This window comes from Pyxicephalus adspersus, chromosome 5 (assembly GCF_032062135.1).
Source record: "Pyxicephalus adspersus chromosome 5, UCB_Pads_2.0, whole genome shotgun sequence".
Taxonomy (NCBI): domain Eukaryota; kingdom Metazoa; phylum Chordata; class Amphibia; order Anura; family Pyxicephalidae; genus Pyxicephalus; species Pyxicephalus adspersus.
In genome coordinates this window covers 146,822,614-146,841,843 of record NC_092862.1, presented here as the reverse complement: position 1 = coordinate 146,841,843, position 19,230 = coordinate 146,822,614, and the positions used below count along the sequence as shown (strand labels likewise).

At 44.7% G+C, this 19,230-nt stretch overlaps 1 protein-coding gene across 1 annotated transcript in view; it reads right to left on the bottom strand.

Moving 5' to 3' along the window:
• SMARCC1 (SWI/SNF related BAF chromatin remodeling complex subunit C1) overlaps positions 1-18,377 on the bottom strand; it is a 20,767-nt gene extending 2,390 nt beyond the window's left edge. Inside the window, exons 1-27 of the mRNA XM_072413063.1 lie at positions 17,940-18,377; positions 15,219-15,338; positions 14,665-14,750; positions 14,490-14,571; positions 13,594-13,686; positions 13,438-13,507; positions 12,642-12,714; positions 11,811-11,886; positions 11,602-11,727; positions 10,104-10,219; positions 9,893-10,017; positions 9,084-9,143; positions 8,510-8,547; positions 8,279-8,400; positions 8,125-8,196; positions 7,376-7,489; positions 6,967-7,120; positions 6,776-6,889; positions 6,468-6,524; positions 6,127-6,385; positions 5,734-5,895; positions 4,580-4,641; positions 4,366-4,483; positions 3,420-3,568; positions 3,144-3,278; positions 1,897-2,188; positions 206-379 (exon numbers count right to left, since the gene is read on the bottom strand). Coding sequence (XP_072269164.1) covers positions 206-379; positions 1,897-2,188; positions 3,144-3,278; positions 3,420-3,568; positions 4,366-4,483; positions 4,580-4,641; positions 5,734-5,895; positions 6,127-6,385; positions 6,468-6,524; positions 6,776-6,889; positions 6,967-7,120; positions 7,376-7,489; positions 8,125-8,196; positions 8,279-8,400; positions 8,510-8,547; positions 9,084-9,143; positions 9,893-10,017; positions 10,104-10,219; positions 11,602-11,727; positions 11,811-11,886; positions 12,642-12,714; positions 13,438-13,507; positions 13,594-13,686; positions 14,490-14,571; positions 14,665-14,750; positions 15,219-15,338; positions 17,940-18,329 — 3,439 coding nt within the window. The 5' untranslated portion in view covers positions 18,330-18,377. The remainder of the gene's footprint in view (positions 1-205; positions 380-1,896; positions 2,189-3,143; positions 3,279-3,419; positions 3,569-4,365; positions 4,484-4,579; positions 4,642-5,733; positions 5,896-6,126; positions 6,386-6,467; positions 6,525-6,775; positions 6,890-6,966; positions 7,121-7,375; positions 7,490-8,124; positions 8,197-8,278; positions 8,401-8,509; positions 8,548-9,083; positions 9,144-9,892; positions 10,018-10,103; positions 10,220-11,601; positions 11,728-11,810; positions 11,887-12,641; positions 12,715-13,437; positions 13,508-13,593; positions 13,687-14,489; positions 14,572-14,664; positions 14,751-15,218; positions 15,339-17,939) is intronic.
• Between the last annotated feature and the right edge of the window lie 853 nt (positions 18,378-19,230).

Sequence of the window (19,230 nt, the reverse complement as noted above, 5' to 3'; positions counted from 1 at the left end):
GCGATATATGTCAGAGCTATATAAATGTATAATAATAGTGTGTGACTGTGGGGGGACATTAGAGTGTCAGCTCCTTTGTACATAGACTGATGGGACTGGCTCAGTCATCTCTGTACAGCACTATGGTATATGCCAGAGTTGTAACTATTGGACTGAACTTTTATCACAACTGATGTGGAGGGATAATCATTATTAAAATGCTTACACATGCCATTTGGAGCCATCGGTGGTCGTGGTCCCATCATGCCACTTGGCATGGGGGGGATTGCTGCCTGTGGTGGTGGGGGGTGGGGCTGTCCAGCTGATGGATGCATGTTGGGCATGATTCGGGCTGCCATAGGAGGTCCAGACATCATGGCACTCGGCCCGGGCATTTGACCTACATCAATAAGATTGCAGAAAGTTAATTTTAATGGTTACTGTTATATATGACTAATACAATAAAATGATCCCAGGAGCCTAAAACCTTCAAAGCCCAGTCAGCCTGGTATTAAACTAATTGATTTAATTAAATTAATCTGAATGTAATCGGTGCCAATAATACGGAAGTGTTTATAGCTTCAGAGAACACTAAACTGTCTACAACCTGTAGGATCTAAGTTAATAATTGGTGAATCAGGTAGAAGAGGAACAGAATATCAGATTATTTATTGTCATTGGTCCCCTATTTAGTATTTAATACACAGCGCTGTACAATATGTTGGTGCTATATACCGTATAATAATAATATATTACTAGTCTAAAGGTTTCATTGAATATGCCCCTAGTGGTCAGAGGCAGCACTGCAGAAGTCTAAAGGCAGCCACAGACCGATGGTAATGAGGCTTGTGAGTAACATTTCAAAACTTCTAGGCATTCATGCTGGCTGGTAAATCCTAAACCAGTCAGTGGCCTCAGGATGTAAAACCTATAGGAAAAAGGCATTGCAGGAAGCCACATTCACAAGACCCGGTGTTACAGTAACATGTGTAGGTTCACACACATGGCCTGAGCTTATAGTAATCGTCCCACCCCAGCTGCAGGTCCTCTAACGTGACCTGGGCTTATATTAGCCCTAATGGAGCCACTGAGGTCACTCGACATGATTCTCCTTTGCAAATATCTACCAAATGCATTTTAATAGCTAGAAGAAAGAAATAAATAAAGATCACCTCCACCTGTGCAGACACAGCCAGCATCTATCACACCCCTTCTCTCCTTTATAATAAAATTTATTGATGTTATGTCTTATGATAAAGGCTACTAAAAGGTGAGCAAACATCTACTAAATTTAAAATGAATATCTTATACTATTTGCAGTGCAGCGGAACCACAAGCTCAGAGCTTCTTCCAGTCTCTGCTGTACAGGGCATGGCAGCCGAGTCCGATTTGGGTATTTGCACTGCTTGTATATAATACAATAAAATGGTAAATTTGCAAATTTGATATCTCCACTTTAAAGTAAATCTGTCACTATTTTGACTATTAGATGTCACTGTGCCATTTCTTTACAGCCTGCATGCTATAAAAAACTCTGTTGTAGACTGTTGTATCATCCAGGAGGACAGAGAGCCACAGAATGTTCCGTTTGTTAGGGAAATTTACAATACTGATGGACAGATGTGAAAGGTTCAGGTCTATCCCCATCTATATAGGGAGAAGGATATCTATATCTGTCTATTAATTTCTAGAAATGGATTACAAGTCCTAAAATCTAAATGTCCCACCATGAACCCAGTGCCAGTTACTCGTCATTCTCACCCTGCCATTGCAGCCAGGACGTTTCATACAGAGTGAACACCGGCCAAGGTGAAGAGTGCTGTGAGGTTTAGCACACTGGTGAAAAGTGTCCCATTCTCCCCGCCAATCACAAACTTCCTAACTTACCACTTCCCTGCCTATGGCCATAATACATGCCTGGTTGTGGCGGATGGGCAGGTGGCATCTGGTGGTGAGAGCCATAGGGAGGTGGCTGCGGTTGCTGCTGTTGTGGGTGACCTATCATTCCCCCAGGGTGGGGAGGTTGAATATGGCCCATTCCTGGGGCTCCTGGGCCTGGCGCTGAGTGCTGGGTGTTTTGCCCGTGTTGCTGCAGGTTCTGTCCATGCTGCTGCTCCATTTGTTGGCGTGCCCTCATCTCCGCATACTTCAGCTGCTCCATGTGGAAGTTCTGGCGTTCGGTCAGGAGCTGCTGACGTTGCTGTTCCAGCTAAAATGACGAAAGAGAAAATTATAATAAAGACCACCCACAAATTCCGCAAAATATAGAACAGGAGCAAAAATCTGATCAGTTCTACCCGGCCCCAAAGAGCGAGCTGGAGCGCAGATGACAAAGATGAACAATGACATTTATGGGCCTTTCGGTAAGAAGTTGAAATATATCAAAAGCGACCTTTCATAATCTGGTGCAACAATAAGATGCATCACTGGCACTGTAGGCAAGGTCACCCCGGGACTGAACTGGCTCCTGTCTCCAGCTCCAGACATCAGTCATCGAAACTGATCTCCAGGGTGGCCGGTCGTCCAAGAGAACGGCTGGGCAATGCAACCAGTCAGCAGGAATCAGACGGATAAGAGATGGAAGGACACTGACAGCAGATATACCCCAGACAGAAATAAGACTGCGGGGTGGGGAGACTGGCAAAGGGCATTTGAAGGGCACAGAGTTTGAGAATAAAATTAGGCAACTCCTCATATATGGAGTGTCATTCTAAAGCGATAACCCCAGGCCACCCAGACATAACATGTATAGGCCTTATTCCTCCATTAGCATGTAGGTGGATTTGTGAATGGCGATGTAGAGAGTCATAAGCTCATCTCAGTCACTTCGCTCTCACTTCCTATCAGCATGCTCTTTGCAGAAACTCAGAGGGGCTCCGGTCTGATGCCATCCATTTCTTTTAGGGTATACAAGCAGTGATAAAGATTCTCAGCAACCATGAAGCCCATGGCGGGATGTCCGTTTTGTACAGGAGGAGACCTTTCGCAGTACTCTAAACACTATGGAAACATTTACTGGGCTCTGTGTACAGCTACATCAGCAGAGATCCCTCCACCTACTTTCCCTTTATCTTTAGACAAAGGAAGGTGGTTCTCAACCCACTGAGCATAGACAGAACTCCCAGGATGCTCTGCAGGACTCATCATATCCATTAGTCACTTACTGCTTCCTTTTCGCGGTCCATGATGGTTTCCAGCTCTTCGAAATGGCGCAATTTAATCTCCAGTTTCTTCATTTGTGTTTCCACTAGCAGTGCCACCAGTGACTTGATCTTTCGCTCCTCTACTGCAGCCAGGTGCTGAGGAATGGAACACAGATTGGTTAAATTACAGTCAGAGTATTACAACAGGGGCAGAACAGAATATTAGGCTGACTTCCCATTCTGAGAGATGTAGGGATCGGCTATGCTGACCACATGGAAAACGCCCCTTGCACTCACCTTGGCTTTAGTGGCAGCTGAGGCAAGAGCAGCAGCAGCTGCCATGGCTACGTTTGCTTCAGAGAGATCGTTTTCCACTTTCTTCTTGGCTGGGTCAGTTTCTTTGGCAGACTCCACATTGTCTTTAGATTCTTCCGTCTCCTCTTCAGCTGGAAACAAAACATACACAGTTATTATAGGACTACAGAAGCTGTGATCTTCAACAATTATTTTGCATCACTTAACACTTCTGAGATTACAATTTTTACTGAATCTCCACATCAGTGGCAATACCCAACTTTTTTTTAAGCGGTTGCAATCTCTCTGTAGTGCATGAATATGGTGTGCAATCTCTCTGTACACAAATTTAGTCTTTTCCTCTATTATAGGGAAACCATTTATCACTGGGATTATTTTTAAAGTAGATTTAAGGCTAAATATGTAAATGTTCACATGCCCATAGACTTGTCACAGGTACACTTGAAAAGCCTAGGAGTGGAGACTTTTCTTATTTTAACTCCTGTAGACAGGATTTATCCCACAGGCCTACTATGCCAGCCAATGACTGATGAGAAAACAAAAACCCCAAATCTGGTTGTGCCTTTCAATGTAACAATACAAAGCAGTCACCACTTCTCAGGGCCAATTGTGGTGTACAATATTTGGTGGACTGGGGTCAGCAGTCCTCATATGGAGGTAATGTATTGCAACCAATACAATCCAAGCCTCTCCAAGAGACAGATCTGCAAATGAATTCTGCAAAACAGGCAACTGCAAATAAATATATATATATATATATATATATATATATATATATATATATATATATATATTCATAGTATGTGGGACACGTCCACCCAAACCAGGATAGAAGTTCTGGAGGGTTAATCCCAGGACTCAAAAGCTGCAAAACAAATCTCCAATCCACATCAGAATCACACTGCTAAAAGGTTTGTAATGACTATACCAGTTTTCTCTTCTGATGCTGGCTCTGTGCCTTCCTCTTCTGGCTTCTTCTCTGTAGGGGCTTCAGCTTTGTCACTGCTCTCTGTTTCTGTTCCCTCCTTCTCAGTTTTCACCTCGGTCTGTTGAATTACAAATCAAAGTCACTGAGCATCTAAGAGGCAAATCAATGTGTTGGGGAGAAACTCCAAATCTTGGAAATAAGCCCAATGACTCACTTTTTCTGGTGGAGGGGCTTCTGGGGTCTCTGTTTCCATCTTCTCCTCTTCTGTATTTTCAGCTTTAAATGAGAAGGGAAAACAATTTTATTTTATTATATCCTCACAGGAAGAGGATATTGATAAAGTGAATTTCACAAAAACAGTTTTGACACCTTGAAGAGGCAACAAAAAGTTTTTGTCTTCTCTGAATAATTGCATATCACCTTAACCACCTAGCCGGTATGCCCGTACGAAGGTCGGGCAAAAAAAAAAAAAAAATGGCTAGGATGGTTAACCCCGTAATTTTGTCACAGCCTTACCTCTATGGTCCCGCTGTGCACATCCAGCGTCGTTTTCCTATTCCAGCGTCGTTTTCCTATTCCAGCGTCGTCCTCCGTCCATCGTCGTCCGTCGATCTCCCTCTCCAGCGTCGGGTGCCAGCAGGACCGGTAAGATGCCGGCCGGTATCTTGTGTTCCGCTGCCCGGCATCTTGCGTTCCGCCGCCCGGCCGGCTGAACACAAGATCCCGTCCGGCTGAACACAAGATACCGGCCGGCATCTTACCTGGTCCCGCTGATGGTCCACGTCCGTCTTCGTCCAGCGCCGGATGATCTCTGAAACGAGAAGCCGTCCGGCGGAGAAAAAAAAACCGGACGGCTCCTCCCTGCGTGCGCGATGACGTCGGCGCGTGTTCGGGAAATTCAAATAGAAACTCATTCATTCATTTTGTATTGGATTCAATACAAACTCCTGTATCCAATCCAATACAAAAAAATAAAAGTAAATACATTTTTTATATTCATATTATCTACTAGAACCCCTGTTCGGACATATTTCTGTAAGTTACAGGTCTACAATTTAAAAAAAGAATTTCATGAAAAACAGTGGATCACTTTTGGTACAGAAATCTAGACCTCAGTGTAACGCTCAGGTGGTTAAAGGATAATTGTATTTATAATTTAAAGCTAGAATTTTCCCGCTCAACAACAGTAAAGAATTATTATTTACACTTCTTATTCAAGATATGCCTTTTGGGAATGTTTGCTTTTCTGGTGCATTTACCTCCTAGCTATTACTTTGCTGCTTTCCGTTAACCAGCAATGTAAAAGTCCAATTTATTCTTTTAACGTGGACATGCGCAGCAAATAAGATATATAGTTATTATGTTCACCTGTTTTCTCAGGCTCCTCGGGCCCTGTGCCAGCTATGCAGCTGCTTTCCAGACCGTACGTTGGGTCCACTTTACCCAAGGCTTTGGCGGCTTCTTGTACCTTCTTAATGTGTGCCTCCACCAGCTCCAAGGGCACCTCCTCCCGCACACGAGAAAACTCCTCTGAAAAAAGAACATTTTACACTGTGAGGAACAGGCTGCAAGCAAGACTGCTAAACCACTTACTTTATAAAAAAACAAAACTTTGTGCCTCTATATATCCATTTATGATCTAAATATTTCAGTCAACCAATGATATGGCAGAAATCTTGCCCACCTAAGACCGTAAGGGCCAAGATCATACAAGAACCCCAGTACCTCCTGCTAACCAAACACAATAATGACATTTCTCACCCAGAGCAGCTTTTGCAGCAGCTGCAGCAACTCTAGGATCTACCACCGAGGCCAGGAAAGCAACTGTGCTCATAACAGGGTTGCCGGACTGGCTGAATGGGACGGGCTGATAGGCCAGAGGTCCCATGGAAGAATTAGAGTTCTCCAGGTACGGATCTTCGATTGGTAACCGAAGAAAGTGTAGAATGCATTCATCTTGAGTGCGGCTGCCTACATGTTCAGACACTTTGTTCCAGTCATCTTTATACATTTCCAGGGCCTGTGGAGATCAGAGAAAATTCATAAATACAAAAGACCAGTGCTACAACACAGGTTATTGGGGCCCTGGTATATTTTCCTACCTCTAACAGCAGCAGAGTCTCTTGTTCTGTCCACTCGCGCCCAGCACTGGCTGATTTCTGTAAGATGGAAGAGAATGTTGAGAGCTATCCAGCAAATTCCATTATCCGTGGTGCTATTATATAAAAGAATTGGATGAGGAAACATCCAACTGAACAGATATGCTATTGGTGCAGAGAATGGCACACATGGGACTAACACTAAAACAAGATAAGAAACAAAGATCGAACAGACTGACTGAAAACATTTCTTGACATTTTTTATAAAATATTTGGCTCCTTTGGATCCCAGCATTTCCTATATTTCTTACCTTGGCCAAAGTCTTCTTGGAGTAGATTTCAGTCCTCAACCCAAAGTTCTGCAGATCTGTTGGTTTGTCTTTACTTTTCTCAGGGAAATTCAACATCTGCTGAGAGGAGGGAATCTACAGAGAAAGAGAATACCAATATAACATACATATAATTTGAGAAATGAGGAAGAGCCATCAGCCAGGGACCTTACCTGAGGAGCCCTCATGTGGAGTGGAACGAGCCCTGATGGGGTGTCCGCCAGAACATTAAAGTGAGGTGTTGGAGGGGGACCCATAGCCATTGGCCGGGAATCAGCATCCACCTGGTAGTTAACTAAGCCCCACTGCTCCAGGAATGCATGAACTCTGCAACCAGGAAAAACCTTGTGTCAATCTAATCATAATGTCACAGTAGCAGCATCAGTGTTTAGTCTCCAACCCATAACAGCTATTGCTTGGATCATAGACAACAATAGATTATATCACAGTGACCCCCAAAACAAAAACAGAAAAAAGCAAAGATTAAATACCAATCTAACAAATGGCCTGCCCAGTGTTCAGTGGCAGCCACTAGCCTCCTTGGCTACTAGAACCCTAATAAAACCACAAGCAGACACTGACCTCATGATGGCGCACACATCTCCGGTCAGGTTTCTGCGGCATGCAGTGCTGGTGAGATACTCCTGGGGGTTCAGTCGGTATGTATCGATGATGAAGTTTCGGTAGGCCAGGTATCTGGAAAATGACACAAACATAAGTAATGCCTCACGTTTGTAAAAGTGGCTAAACCAGAAGTGGTATATAGGACTATGACCCAACAGGTATGTGAAAAGACAGCATAGCCACCAGCTAGCACTCCATACACAGACATATAAGGCAGCCAATAGTAAACTGAAAATCTTCAAAACCAGCAATTGATAACCTGATACCAATTATAGTCACCTATAATGTTAATTTGTGATGAGGACGACAACCATCCTATACTATTGTAGTCATTAGCAAATGCTAATACAAAACCTAAACATGGTGAAGCACAACAAACTCCTCAGTGATGTTGGGGGACAGCTGTATTCACATTTCCATAAGAGATGATGAATAGGCAAAATATTAGAATAAATTTAAAATAAAGTCTCAAACTGCTCATACGTTCTTTAAATGAAGCCTATCTTGAGCTCTGGCTCTACTTGTTCCTCATCAAATTATATGCAAGCTTCCTAGGCAAATAAAAAATGAACTCTGTTACAAGTGTTTGTCTAGATTTTCACAATGACCATTTACACCAGGTGGACTAATGCTTGATCAATCTGAGAAAGCACATCTTAAGAGCTAAAGAATCCAGAACCTGGATCATGTGACACAGCAACACTTACACCTCTGGGGTCTTTGACTTGTTTTTGCCATTGAAGAATTCTGGAAGAGCTCGGCGTTCAATGACGTGAATGCTGAAAGGAAAGACACCGATATTATTCACCAGTTCAGAAATCAAACTAATTGTAGTCATCCAGACAAAGAAGAAAGCGCTACCTGTTATAATCAAACCAGGCCGCATAGCTGGGAATGATGATGTGGTTGGTCTGTTCAGTGACATTATCTTCCCCATTATCGATCATCCTGCTCTGATCTCCTCGGCTGGGGTCCTCATCTTCCTACAAGTACAAATGGAAGAGGATCCATCAGTGAGTAATCAAAGCAATAACAATAGGGCAAATATTGGAATCACAAATTAGTCAGACTCCAGGAACATTGAAGACTTACCTTACCACTGGCAGCTACAGCTTCCTCCTCCTGCTCATCTATAAACATGAAAAAACACATTACAGGACTGATGTGTATTATCCCTAGAAAGCATAAAGGAGCTACCAAATGGGGGAAAAAAATAATGTGGATATAAACCACCATAGGCTGGCTGCCTTATGAAAAGGTTCTGAAGCTCAGTTAGGCCCTTTAGTTTTTGAAAAAGTAAGTGTTTCTCAGTATTTAGATTGTTGCCTGTTCTGAAGTCCGGAGGTATGTCAGGATGTGACGTGTACATGGATTATGTAGGAAGTTTTATTAGCACTCCAAGCAATCACAGAAGACAACAAAGAAAAATCTAGAGACTTCAACTGGAGTTTTTGATACAAGTATATTTGTTGCCATGTACTTGTTCCACTAAATCTCCCTGGGCCCCTTTAGCTGGACGCACCAACCGGCTGCTTTTGGGTGGTTACTGATGAATTTGGTCACAATACAGGGGCCGTCTCCCACCTACAGCTTCTGCCCATCGAGCTTAAAAAAAATTCTGTGTTTAGCACTGAACAATGCAATAAAGGGATGCAGGACGACTTACCCAGATCGGCGACCACTCCGCCCTTCACAGGTGTGTGCTCGCTGTCCTTTTTTGGGTTAACTGCACAGAAAGTGGAGGAAATAGTTAGGATTTGTCTAATGTGCCAGCCTGAGCTACCAGAAATCTGATATTTCATCAGAAATATATTATAGCGCTAAATCTGGAGAGAACTGCAAATGATGATATTTTACTATCCCAGTGCATCATACCTGCCTATTGAAGCCAATTGCCTTCAATAATATATGACCAAAACAATTGACGCAGAAGAAATATTTAAATACTGAAGTACTGTTAGTTTATAGGGTTTAAGTGGATTTAAGTCACACTTTGGTGATCAGGCCGGTGTTTATTACAGAAAGGGACATGGGATGTCCATTCTGAAATAACTGCTCTTACCTATCTGACTGCCACCCAGCATTTGTTGCCGGGGATATCTGGCAATCCTGGCTTCCCTTTGCATGTGTCGGGAATGCATGAACTCCAGAATGAGCCCAGCCCCTGAGGTTGCATCAAGTCAGTCTGGGCTCAGAGGAGAAGGATACAAAGAATCTGCTGTTACAAAGCAATATTAACTTTTACCAATCCAACTGTCCACCAGTAAAGACGAGAAGCTGAAATCATACAATCTCACTCATCACAGGACCAAATGGAAGACACCGGGGATTAAGGTATGTATCATGAGAATCCTGGAATTTGGCTTCAGGCAATAGAGGTACATTCGGTACTTCATCCAGCCCCCATTGTCAGTATCTCCATGCCACAACCCCAACATACTGAAACGCATAAACCATGGAGGAAGAAATAGTTACCATTCTTTGGAAGCATGACTTCCTCCATATTGGGGACAGGCGTGGGGTCCTCCATATCTTTGGTGAGATCTTCCTGCTCATCCTCTTCCTTTTGCCACTTCCGCCTGCCATAAAGGCCGCCCTGACTAAAAGGTGACAAATAGCACAATTCACACAACTGTTCGCCAGGACAGATATTACCATAAATGAATCTCAGTCATCCTGTTCTTACCTTTTCTTTCCAGGCTTCTTCCGGGACTCGGAAGGAGTCTGCGGGGAGGGGGAACGTTTTCTTTTCTTAGGTGCACCCGCAGACTTCCGATCTTTCCGCTCGGGACTGCGCATGGACTAAAGGGAAAAAAATAGGAACTTGTGAACAAATACAAAAGAGACAGCAGAACTACCCAGACAGTGCTCACTGTTCACCCAGACAGGGTGGTTACTGAAAAGCGACGGGTGGTGCACCCAGCTAAAAGGGTCTGGAGAGAACACTGCCAGAGACAGCAGGACTACCTAAATGCCTAAAATATGGAAAGAGGATGTTTTAGTTGCCCTCATGATTGTATCAAGTGAAAACCTAATTAGTTCCTATAACCCCAGACAATGCTGAGGGAGTTGTTGGTGATCTGCCATATTGGATTACGGAGCGCTACTGCTATACTACTGTATAGGAACACAGTGAGGTGCCGCGCACTTGATATCCAGTGGTTGAATGGTTTTCACATTTTGCTCTGCAGCAGGCTGAGACGTTCGGGGGCTCTCTGGAACCAGCTAATAAATGGGCATATTGACTGCCAAACAAAAAACTAGATCATATTGGCATTTGCGACTTTGCAGCACTGCGTTTGTTTTTTGTTTACGGTTATGTGTGGAGTTCAATAAATCACTGAGGTGCAATTCATCCCTAATCCCATTATGCTGTATGCAGGAATAATTGTTTGGACTGGGCACACTAAACACTTTTTCAGGTTCTTTTCCTACAGTAAAAAAGCCCCAGTGTGTGGCATCAGAAGGTGGGTCAGTGAGTGAAAGATCAGTCTAAACCTGGAAATATGTGCAAAAATGTCACCCAGAACCACAAATATGGCTGCAAGTAATAGCCAGAAAAGAAGTCATCCACCACCCCGAGACCCTAAGACTAGAAGGGCAGTAATTAGAAATCTTCACTGCAACTTCTATTGAAAATTTGAAACTAAATTAGGAAATAAAACCTGGAAAGTTTGTGAATGTCATTGATTGGTCCAAAGTGTTTTATAGGGGAAATGTTGATCGAATTTCCTTGTGATTGACTAAAACCTCCTTTCAGATCTTTGATGGCAACTTTGAAAAAGATGGAATCTAAAATTGAATTGATTGCCACATGGTAGAGTAAAAGACACCATTCCGTATGCTGATCCACTCCTGGGGTTTCTCCCACATCCAAAAAAAACATGCTGGTGGTTTAATAGGCTTCAATCATAAGACTGTACTGGATTAGCAGAGGGATATTTGATTGTGAGCTCCTCCGAGGGTCAGTTGGTAACATGACTATTGGACTGTGTAAGATGCGTTATGTGTTGGTGCTGTATAAATACATAGGAATGGTAGAACAGATGTACAACAAACCGGAGCAAATAAAGTTCCAGATATTCACTGCACAACGTTCAGAAGTGACAGCAAATCTCTGATCATTAACATTTGGTCTCTAAATTAATAAGGATATGGGATGGGATGGGGTCATGGGTGGTCACCTCATCATTCTTTATGGAAATCCTCTGCCGGAAGTTGGTTGCTTTCTTATTTTCATCCACCTCATAGTCCTCCTCGTTCATCCACTCATTGAACAGGTCTGTGTCTAACAACCATTTTGCATGAACCTAGGAGGTTAAATAAAATGATTATCACAGCAGGTCCACAATATTGGAATTATTTCAGAAGCAGCATTTTACATTCTTCTCACCTTCCAAGGCTTCTCTGGAATGGGAGCATCTTCAACATCAGCATCGAGATCCGTGACAGGCATCCAGGAGTCATAGCTGGGGGAAAAGAAATAATACATTCCATTACTGCAGTACAAAACTATGAACCCAGCTGGTTAATCTGGAGGTGCAGAATGCTTCTGATCACAACAATCCTGAAATGTTCTAGTATTACAACTAAACCTATTTCTGTAGAAAAGCATTGATCAGCATTGCAGATCTGAGAGCTCCAATTGGGGTGTCTGACTGACACGGAGAGACTTCGGTTTCCTCACAGAACAAAATTGGCTTTTCACTACAGCATGATGGCCGGGGATAGGATTTTCTTTGTGGGCCGAGGCTGCTTTCTGTAGAAACTGAATTGTAAGTGTAACATTGCACACCTTGTTCTGATGGATCGGAAATACATTTCGATAAAAGTTATTTGGCCTCTAAGTAAAATGAATTCCTCATGCAGAATAAATGAGCAATATTGGGAGAGGAGCCAATAATTACTAGATGGCGGCAACTGGCACCAATATCAGGCTTCAGGCCAAGATCCTAGAAGTTAAGCAGAAATAAATATTTATCCGTTTCCTGCAGTTTGGTTAAATTCTCCTGACTACAGCTTACGTGGTGTATGCTACATTCATGGTAAATCTGTCTGGTGATAAAGTCACAGGTGGCTCTTTGTCAGCCTTTCAGGTCTATGAATGGCCGGTGTTTAATAGCAGATCATATGTGCAGCCTCAAGCTAACTGCAGATTGGTGGTGTCCTAAACAAATATAGAGTTAACCCTTTCTTTCCAGAACCACAATAAAACTTCCCTTACCTGTCTGGATGATAGCCCCAGTGTACAAGAACTTGCTTGTCCTTTTTCATCACAGGTCTCAGCCATTCATCAGCTAAAAGGAAACAAACACAAAATTAGCATTTACAACCCCCTGCCATGAAATGAATGCCGAGAACAATGGCCAAAAGGGCCGCCAAGCCCATCATTCATGTCTGATGCTGTAAGACGGAGATCCCACCATGGACGATTCCTGACCACTAGATGGCACACAGAGATCAAACCATAGAACAGGAATGTCCTCTCTTGTGGTCTCCAGCGGCCATTTTGGAAGGCGCAGCATGCCGAGCTCAGGTGAGCATGGCACAGAGGCCCGGAATTGCAGAGAAACTACCACAGCATTAGGATATATATCTAAAAAACACCACAGCATAGAGGGGTTACAACCTTAAATGGTTTCAACAGACTGAGGCCCTGTGGGAGGAGAACATTCCCATCAATTTGTCCTGATGGTTACAAAACCAAACAAGATTTAATAACTGTCATCAAGGATAAAACTTCTATTGGTTACAACAACAATCTGCACGGCTCCAAGACTTTTCTAGAGCTGCCCCGACTCTCTGGAATTGTCTCCCCGTCTTATTCAGCTTGCTCCTACTTTCTTAAAACTCAACGCTCCATCATTCAATCTCAGAACCCCACAGTATGACAATATCAGGACCGGACCAGGAACTCCATTGCTCATTACTGACACAGAGATTTGAATTCTAATTCGTTATTGTCACCCCACAATGATGAAATGGCGTTAAGGCAAACGAATCAGAACTTTTCTTCTTACCTTCATCCAGTGAGGTAGGATTGGGGTAAACGTGGTGAGAAGCCTTCGTCTTATCTTCTGTAATTGTACCCTAAATAACACAGAGAAGATTCACCCTCCAGAAATGACAAATGTTACATACAGACGTCTCTGCCACAATCCCGAGTGAACGCTCACCTGATGACGCTTGACGATGTCTTTTAATTTATTGGCCAACTTCAACTCAATTTCTGGGACGAGGTAGACGGTGGGTCTAGTCAAACAATTGTTCTGGAAGACAAAAAAAAGACGTAAATGGCATAAGATAAATATGAAACCAAAGATGTTACATCTCATTCAGGGGTAAGTGCTGCTCCTTACAGCAAGCTGGCGGTGGGTTACCACCTTAGTAAGCAGCGTGTGAAGTCAGCCATACTAGAATAAGAATTGTGGATGTTTAGCTTAAGAAAAATCTTCTTTTCTGGCCTTATTTAGAGATCATATCTGTGCAATCTCCCCACCGTGCATTTATGCTTCAGCATTATGATTAAACAGGACTCATATAGCTCCAACATATTATGCAGCGTTGTACAATAAATAGGGGTTACCAATGACAGACAGATACACACAGTGACACAGGAGGAGGAGATGACCCTGCCCCGAAGAGCTTACAATCTAGGAGGTATCACACAATAGGAGAGGGATATGGAATGGTGGTGAGTAGTGAGGGTTTATGAGACAGAAGACAGGTGGGCGACGTTGAAGCCTTGGGTTTTGAGGGCTCTTTTAAATGTGCAGAAAAGTAGGACGAGGAAGACTATTCCAGAGAGTTGGGGTGGCTCTAGAAAAGTCTTGGAGCCATGCAGGTGAGGAGGTTATGAGCGACGAAGTCATTAGTAGGTCACTGGAGGAGCGAAGCATGGGTGCTATAAGACGGCACCTATAAACCCAGCTTACATATGCACAGAATTGATGCATGGGCGACCCCAGCAAACAGACAGGAATTTTAATTCTGTCTAATACAGCCAAACTAGACAAAGTAAAGAACAATAAGACCACAACCACAGGGCACCATATAAAGCTCCCAGCCTCACCTGTACCAGTGTCTTCTCAATAGCCATGAACATTTCCACATTGCGATCCATTCGAGATGGATTCTGCAAATCAAACCTCCTCCTGCGGGGGACAAAATAACGATTAAATTGAGAACAGGAAGAGAAAGACAATAAACCCTTCACACTGCAATACAGAGAGGTTCTGGTCTCGTACCATCCTTGGTCACTCCTGTGCTTGTATGCTGCCCCCAGGATATGGCACAGGGCACCACCGGGCTTAAAATCCAAGAAGCATTTCATCTGGAAAAAGAACAAATAATACAAATGATGTAAAAGATATTTCACCTGTTAGTATATAAAAAACAAACTGAATCCATAGCCTCTCTCTCCATTATGAGAAGCTCATCCTCCAGTTTGCACTCTATTATTCTCACATTTATACTCCTTGTGGCTTTGTGCACCGTGCATGGCGCGTACTTAGCTTAACGCTACAAAAGTTTATGCCGGGGCTTTACTGGACCGGGAAAGATGAATGCTATTCAATGGGGCAACAATTTCCATTCAGAATAAAAGCGTGACAGCACCTTTCCCTGCACAAAGCACACGCAAATTATTATTATTATTATTATTAATATTATTATTATTAAATGGGATCTATATATTGCCGACATAATACGCAGAGCTGCCCCAGATGGAGGGATCGCTAGAGATTTTATGCCACGTTTATTTCTATGATATTGAAACATACGAGGAGCTCTGGATACTCACAGGCAGCTTGGTGAAGGCCGGGTTAGTGACGTGCCGTCCAAATGCATCTTCCTGAAACTGCAGGAGCTGAGAGACCAGCACAGCCAGGGCTTTGTTGGTGGGAGAATCCGCCTGGACATACTGCAAAGACACAACAAGATTCTCATACAATCATATATACAGACCCCGGAATGACTGACGCCTCCGGATGGAAAGCAGAGATGTGAAGATATGGAGGTCGGCACTGCTAACAATTCAATACAGAAAATACTCATTGCCTGGCTGTCATATTGATCAGTGGCTTCTATGTCAGACGTCACCCTAGAGATTCTATGTGCCTCCAGAGATGGCGGGAAACTGCAACACTTTGCCTAACTTTGCAGCCACTGTGGGTTTCAGATATTTAGGATTGCCTTCTATTTCCCGATTTAAGACTTTTGCTAATATAACCTAATGAAAAATAATGTGACTGGACAATGGGAATTCCACATTTCTCTCTGTAGAGGAAACGACAATAATATTTTAGTTTTGGATAGAGCAGCAGTTTTTTCCCCGGCCCCTTTTAGGTGGGTGCAGTACTGAAGAGTTGGGTCACAGTACAGGGGCCACCACCCACCTACAGCTTCTACACACCTGGCTTAAAACATTTTCCCGGGGAGAATACTGGAGCAGGGAATGGTCCCATCTCATCAATTTGTTGATTTTGACTATTTGGGTCACTTTAGGGATTTCACTTCCTGGCTCAAACACAAGAAAGAAAAAATATAAAAATACCCAAAGTGAGGGAAAAGCTCCAATTTTTGTCCCCATTGGAAGATTCACCAACCAATTCACTGCTGTATCTCTCGTGGTTTGGATTTCTCATCACTTTGTGTAATGGGGACAATGATTACCGGGACACAGAGGGGGGAACCTCACCAGCAGAGACACGGACAAGACTCTGCATGGAAAGCTAACTAAATGCCAACTTTGTGTGCACTTCATATAAACCCCAACCAATCCCCCGTGCAGAACCCAATGGATGAAACGTGTCACATTCACTGCCTCAATGTCTGACAATAACCACCCACTCAGCGCTATTTCTGTCTGCATGAAAAGCAAAACCCTCGGGGTCAGCAGTCACATCGGAGGCTGCGAGAACAAAAGTACGGATTGTACCCGACACTAAAAAGAGACGAACCCAAAGAAGAGGAGATAAAGATTTCCCAGAGAGACTTCTGAGAGTAGTAGTGTATTAATAAAACATTTATATAGCGGCAACATATTACGTAGTGCTGTACATTAACACAGTGACTGCATGCTAAACTTTACAGGAGCCCCAACACAACCTGTGCAGGTAAAGGGGGGCGGAGCCCCAGGTAATGTTTGTCACCTTAAGCAGATGTCTAGCACTACACCCTCCAGTAATGGTGACCCCTCTAGTGATGGTGACCCCACAATTCTATCTATATAGGGGAATCAGGACCTCCTTCATCCGGTGACCCCACAATTCTATCTATATAGAGGAATCAGGACCTCCTTCCTCCTGCTGGTGACCCCTCTAGTGATGGTGACCCCACAATTCCATCTATATAGGGGAATCAGGACCCCTTCCTCCTGCTGGTGACCCCTCTAGTGATGGTGACCCCACAATTCCATCTATATAGGGGAATCAGGACCTCCTTCTGGTGACCCCACAATTGTACATGTATAGGAATACACCCCCCAATTATAATTTCTGTGCCCCCTGCCAGGCCGCACCATGTTCCCACCCCCACACCTATATTCAGGGACAAACTAGGAAGTGAGAAGAAATATTCCCCTCACTTATCACTAGAATAGGTAGGTGTCCCCACAGAATTCCCTTCCATTCTTCCTGTCCTTGTGACAACTATAAAATTATAAATTTTCCTCATATTTTGTCTACGAGCAATGAAGCCAATAGGCTGCAGAGTCTCCAAAGGTTTCCTTCTCCTGGGTTTGGGACCCCAATGGCCATTGGACACCCCCCCCCTGCTGTTCTGGGGTCTCAGTGAAGGATTTTTGGTTCTTTTCTGATGATCTCCCCAGATTTGTCATTTCTACAATCGTAAAGCTGTTCATAGTGATCCCCCCATCCCCAACCATGGGAACCCAGCAGAACCCCCACAATATTGTCTATTACATTGCCCCCTGGGGTATAAAGGGGTCAGACTGGGGCAGAATCCTCTGGTGAGAGATTTGGAAGTTGTTCTTCACCAGAAATATTGATGAAGGAAAATAGTGACCAATCAGATGTACAGATCACACGATCAATGCCCTGAAATCACCAGCTGGGCAGCGGCATCATAGACGGGGCAACGCTCGCACCAATCTCCAGGATATCATTGGGGGAGCCGAGCAGAGCCACCCCCATAGCAGGCAGAAATCCCCAACTCCCCACATTGCCCCCAATAGGAGCACCCCCTACTGGGGGGGGGACCCTGATTAGCCCTGAATGACCCAGGCCATGTATGAACCCACCCCAAGGGACCCCAGCCCGGGGATATTACCCCACAGTAGTGCCCCCCTCCTGCTCATATTACCCCAACCCATGGGTAACACCCCTTTGTATGCAGCCCATTCATTCCCTGTTGGGGGCTATTATTTGTATGTGCCCACCTCAGCTTAGGGGGTACAATATGAGTGGGGGTGGGGGCATCTTGTACCCCCCTTCCCTTATTGTTGCCCCCCGGTGACCTCTGTCACTGCCCAATATTAGAATAGCATTCCCCTCCCCCTCACCTTCTTGTAGCCCCGGGTGACCCAGGCCCTCACAGGCTCCAGCAGGGCGGCAGTGTCGGGGCTCTCCCAGTATTTGCTGTTGGGCCCGCCGTCCTTTTTCCGGGCCTGTGACAGAGGCGCCTCATCCTCGGCCTCTCCATCCTCCTCTTCCTCCTCTTCTACCTCCTCCTCCTCCTCTCCGTCCTCCTCTTCTTCCTCCTCCGGCTCTCTCCGCTCCTCCCGCCTCTGGTATTGCCGTGTGGCCGGACTTCCATCCTCTCCTCCTCCGGTCGCCGCTCCCCGGCGCCGCCTCCTCCTCTGCCTAGGCCCCGCCAGCCTGCCACCCTCTCCGCCGCTACTACTGCCGTTACAGCCGCCCGGGACCGCCAGGCCGACTTGCCTTTGTTTCATGGCGCCCGCCGGGGAATGCTGCGACTGCGGCCACAAGAGACACGCCCCTCCAAATGCCAATCACCGCAGGAACGCCCACTGCTGCTCAGTGAGTCTGCGCCGAGATGCCAATCACACGAAGACACGCCCCTTTACCCTATACAACATAACTCACTTGTCGGCTGCCAATCAAGTAAAACCACACCTACCAAACGCGCCCTCTTAGAAATGACGCGCCTCTTCCTGCTAAATGAGTCTGCGCCTGAACTACCAATAGGATGAAGGAACACCCCCCAGCTGCATGAAGGCTTTGTCCAATCGATGAAAAGAACAACCACCGCTAAAAAATGCGTCTGCGCGTAAAACCGCCAATCAAATTTAGGACACGCCTCTAACTTTCAAGTCTTTTGTAACTTGTCAAGATCCCTGTCCATCATATTTTAGTCAGGACCTTACGGCCCTCCTACTTATTGTTCGTCGGCGCCCAAAACTTTCCCGCCCACCGAAAGTTAGCCCCGCCCACACATTTGGCTTACTGAGGAGCTAAAACAAGGCCCGAGATAAACATGGTTCTGTGACCACGCCCAGCAGGCGACACAACGGGATACCCAATGTAAACAAGCCAAACTTTATTAACACAAAACAAGATTTGCGCGTGCGCAGTGCAGGTCTGAGCCTGGCATGGTGTTGAGCTTTCCATGTGGCTTCCCCCAGGCCTGACAAACAAATATCTCTGATGACCGAAAGGGAGCGCTATAAACAGCTACAGCGCACACTGTGCTTAAAACAAAACCCTTGCCAGGATTTTACTGCAGTCAGGGGCCCCCTTACAGAGATTCCCCCAACTTCATCTACCAGTGACTTCAGAGGCTGCCAGCGGTCCTAATCCCCCTGGAATGGTGTGGTTTTTGGGCCCCATTTT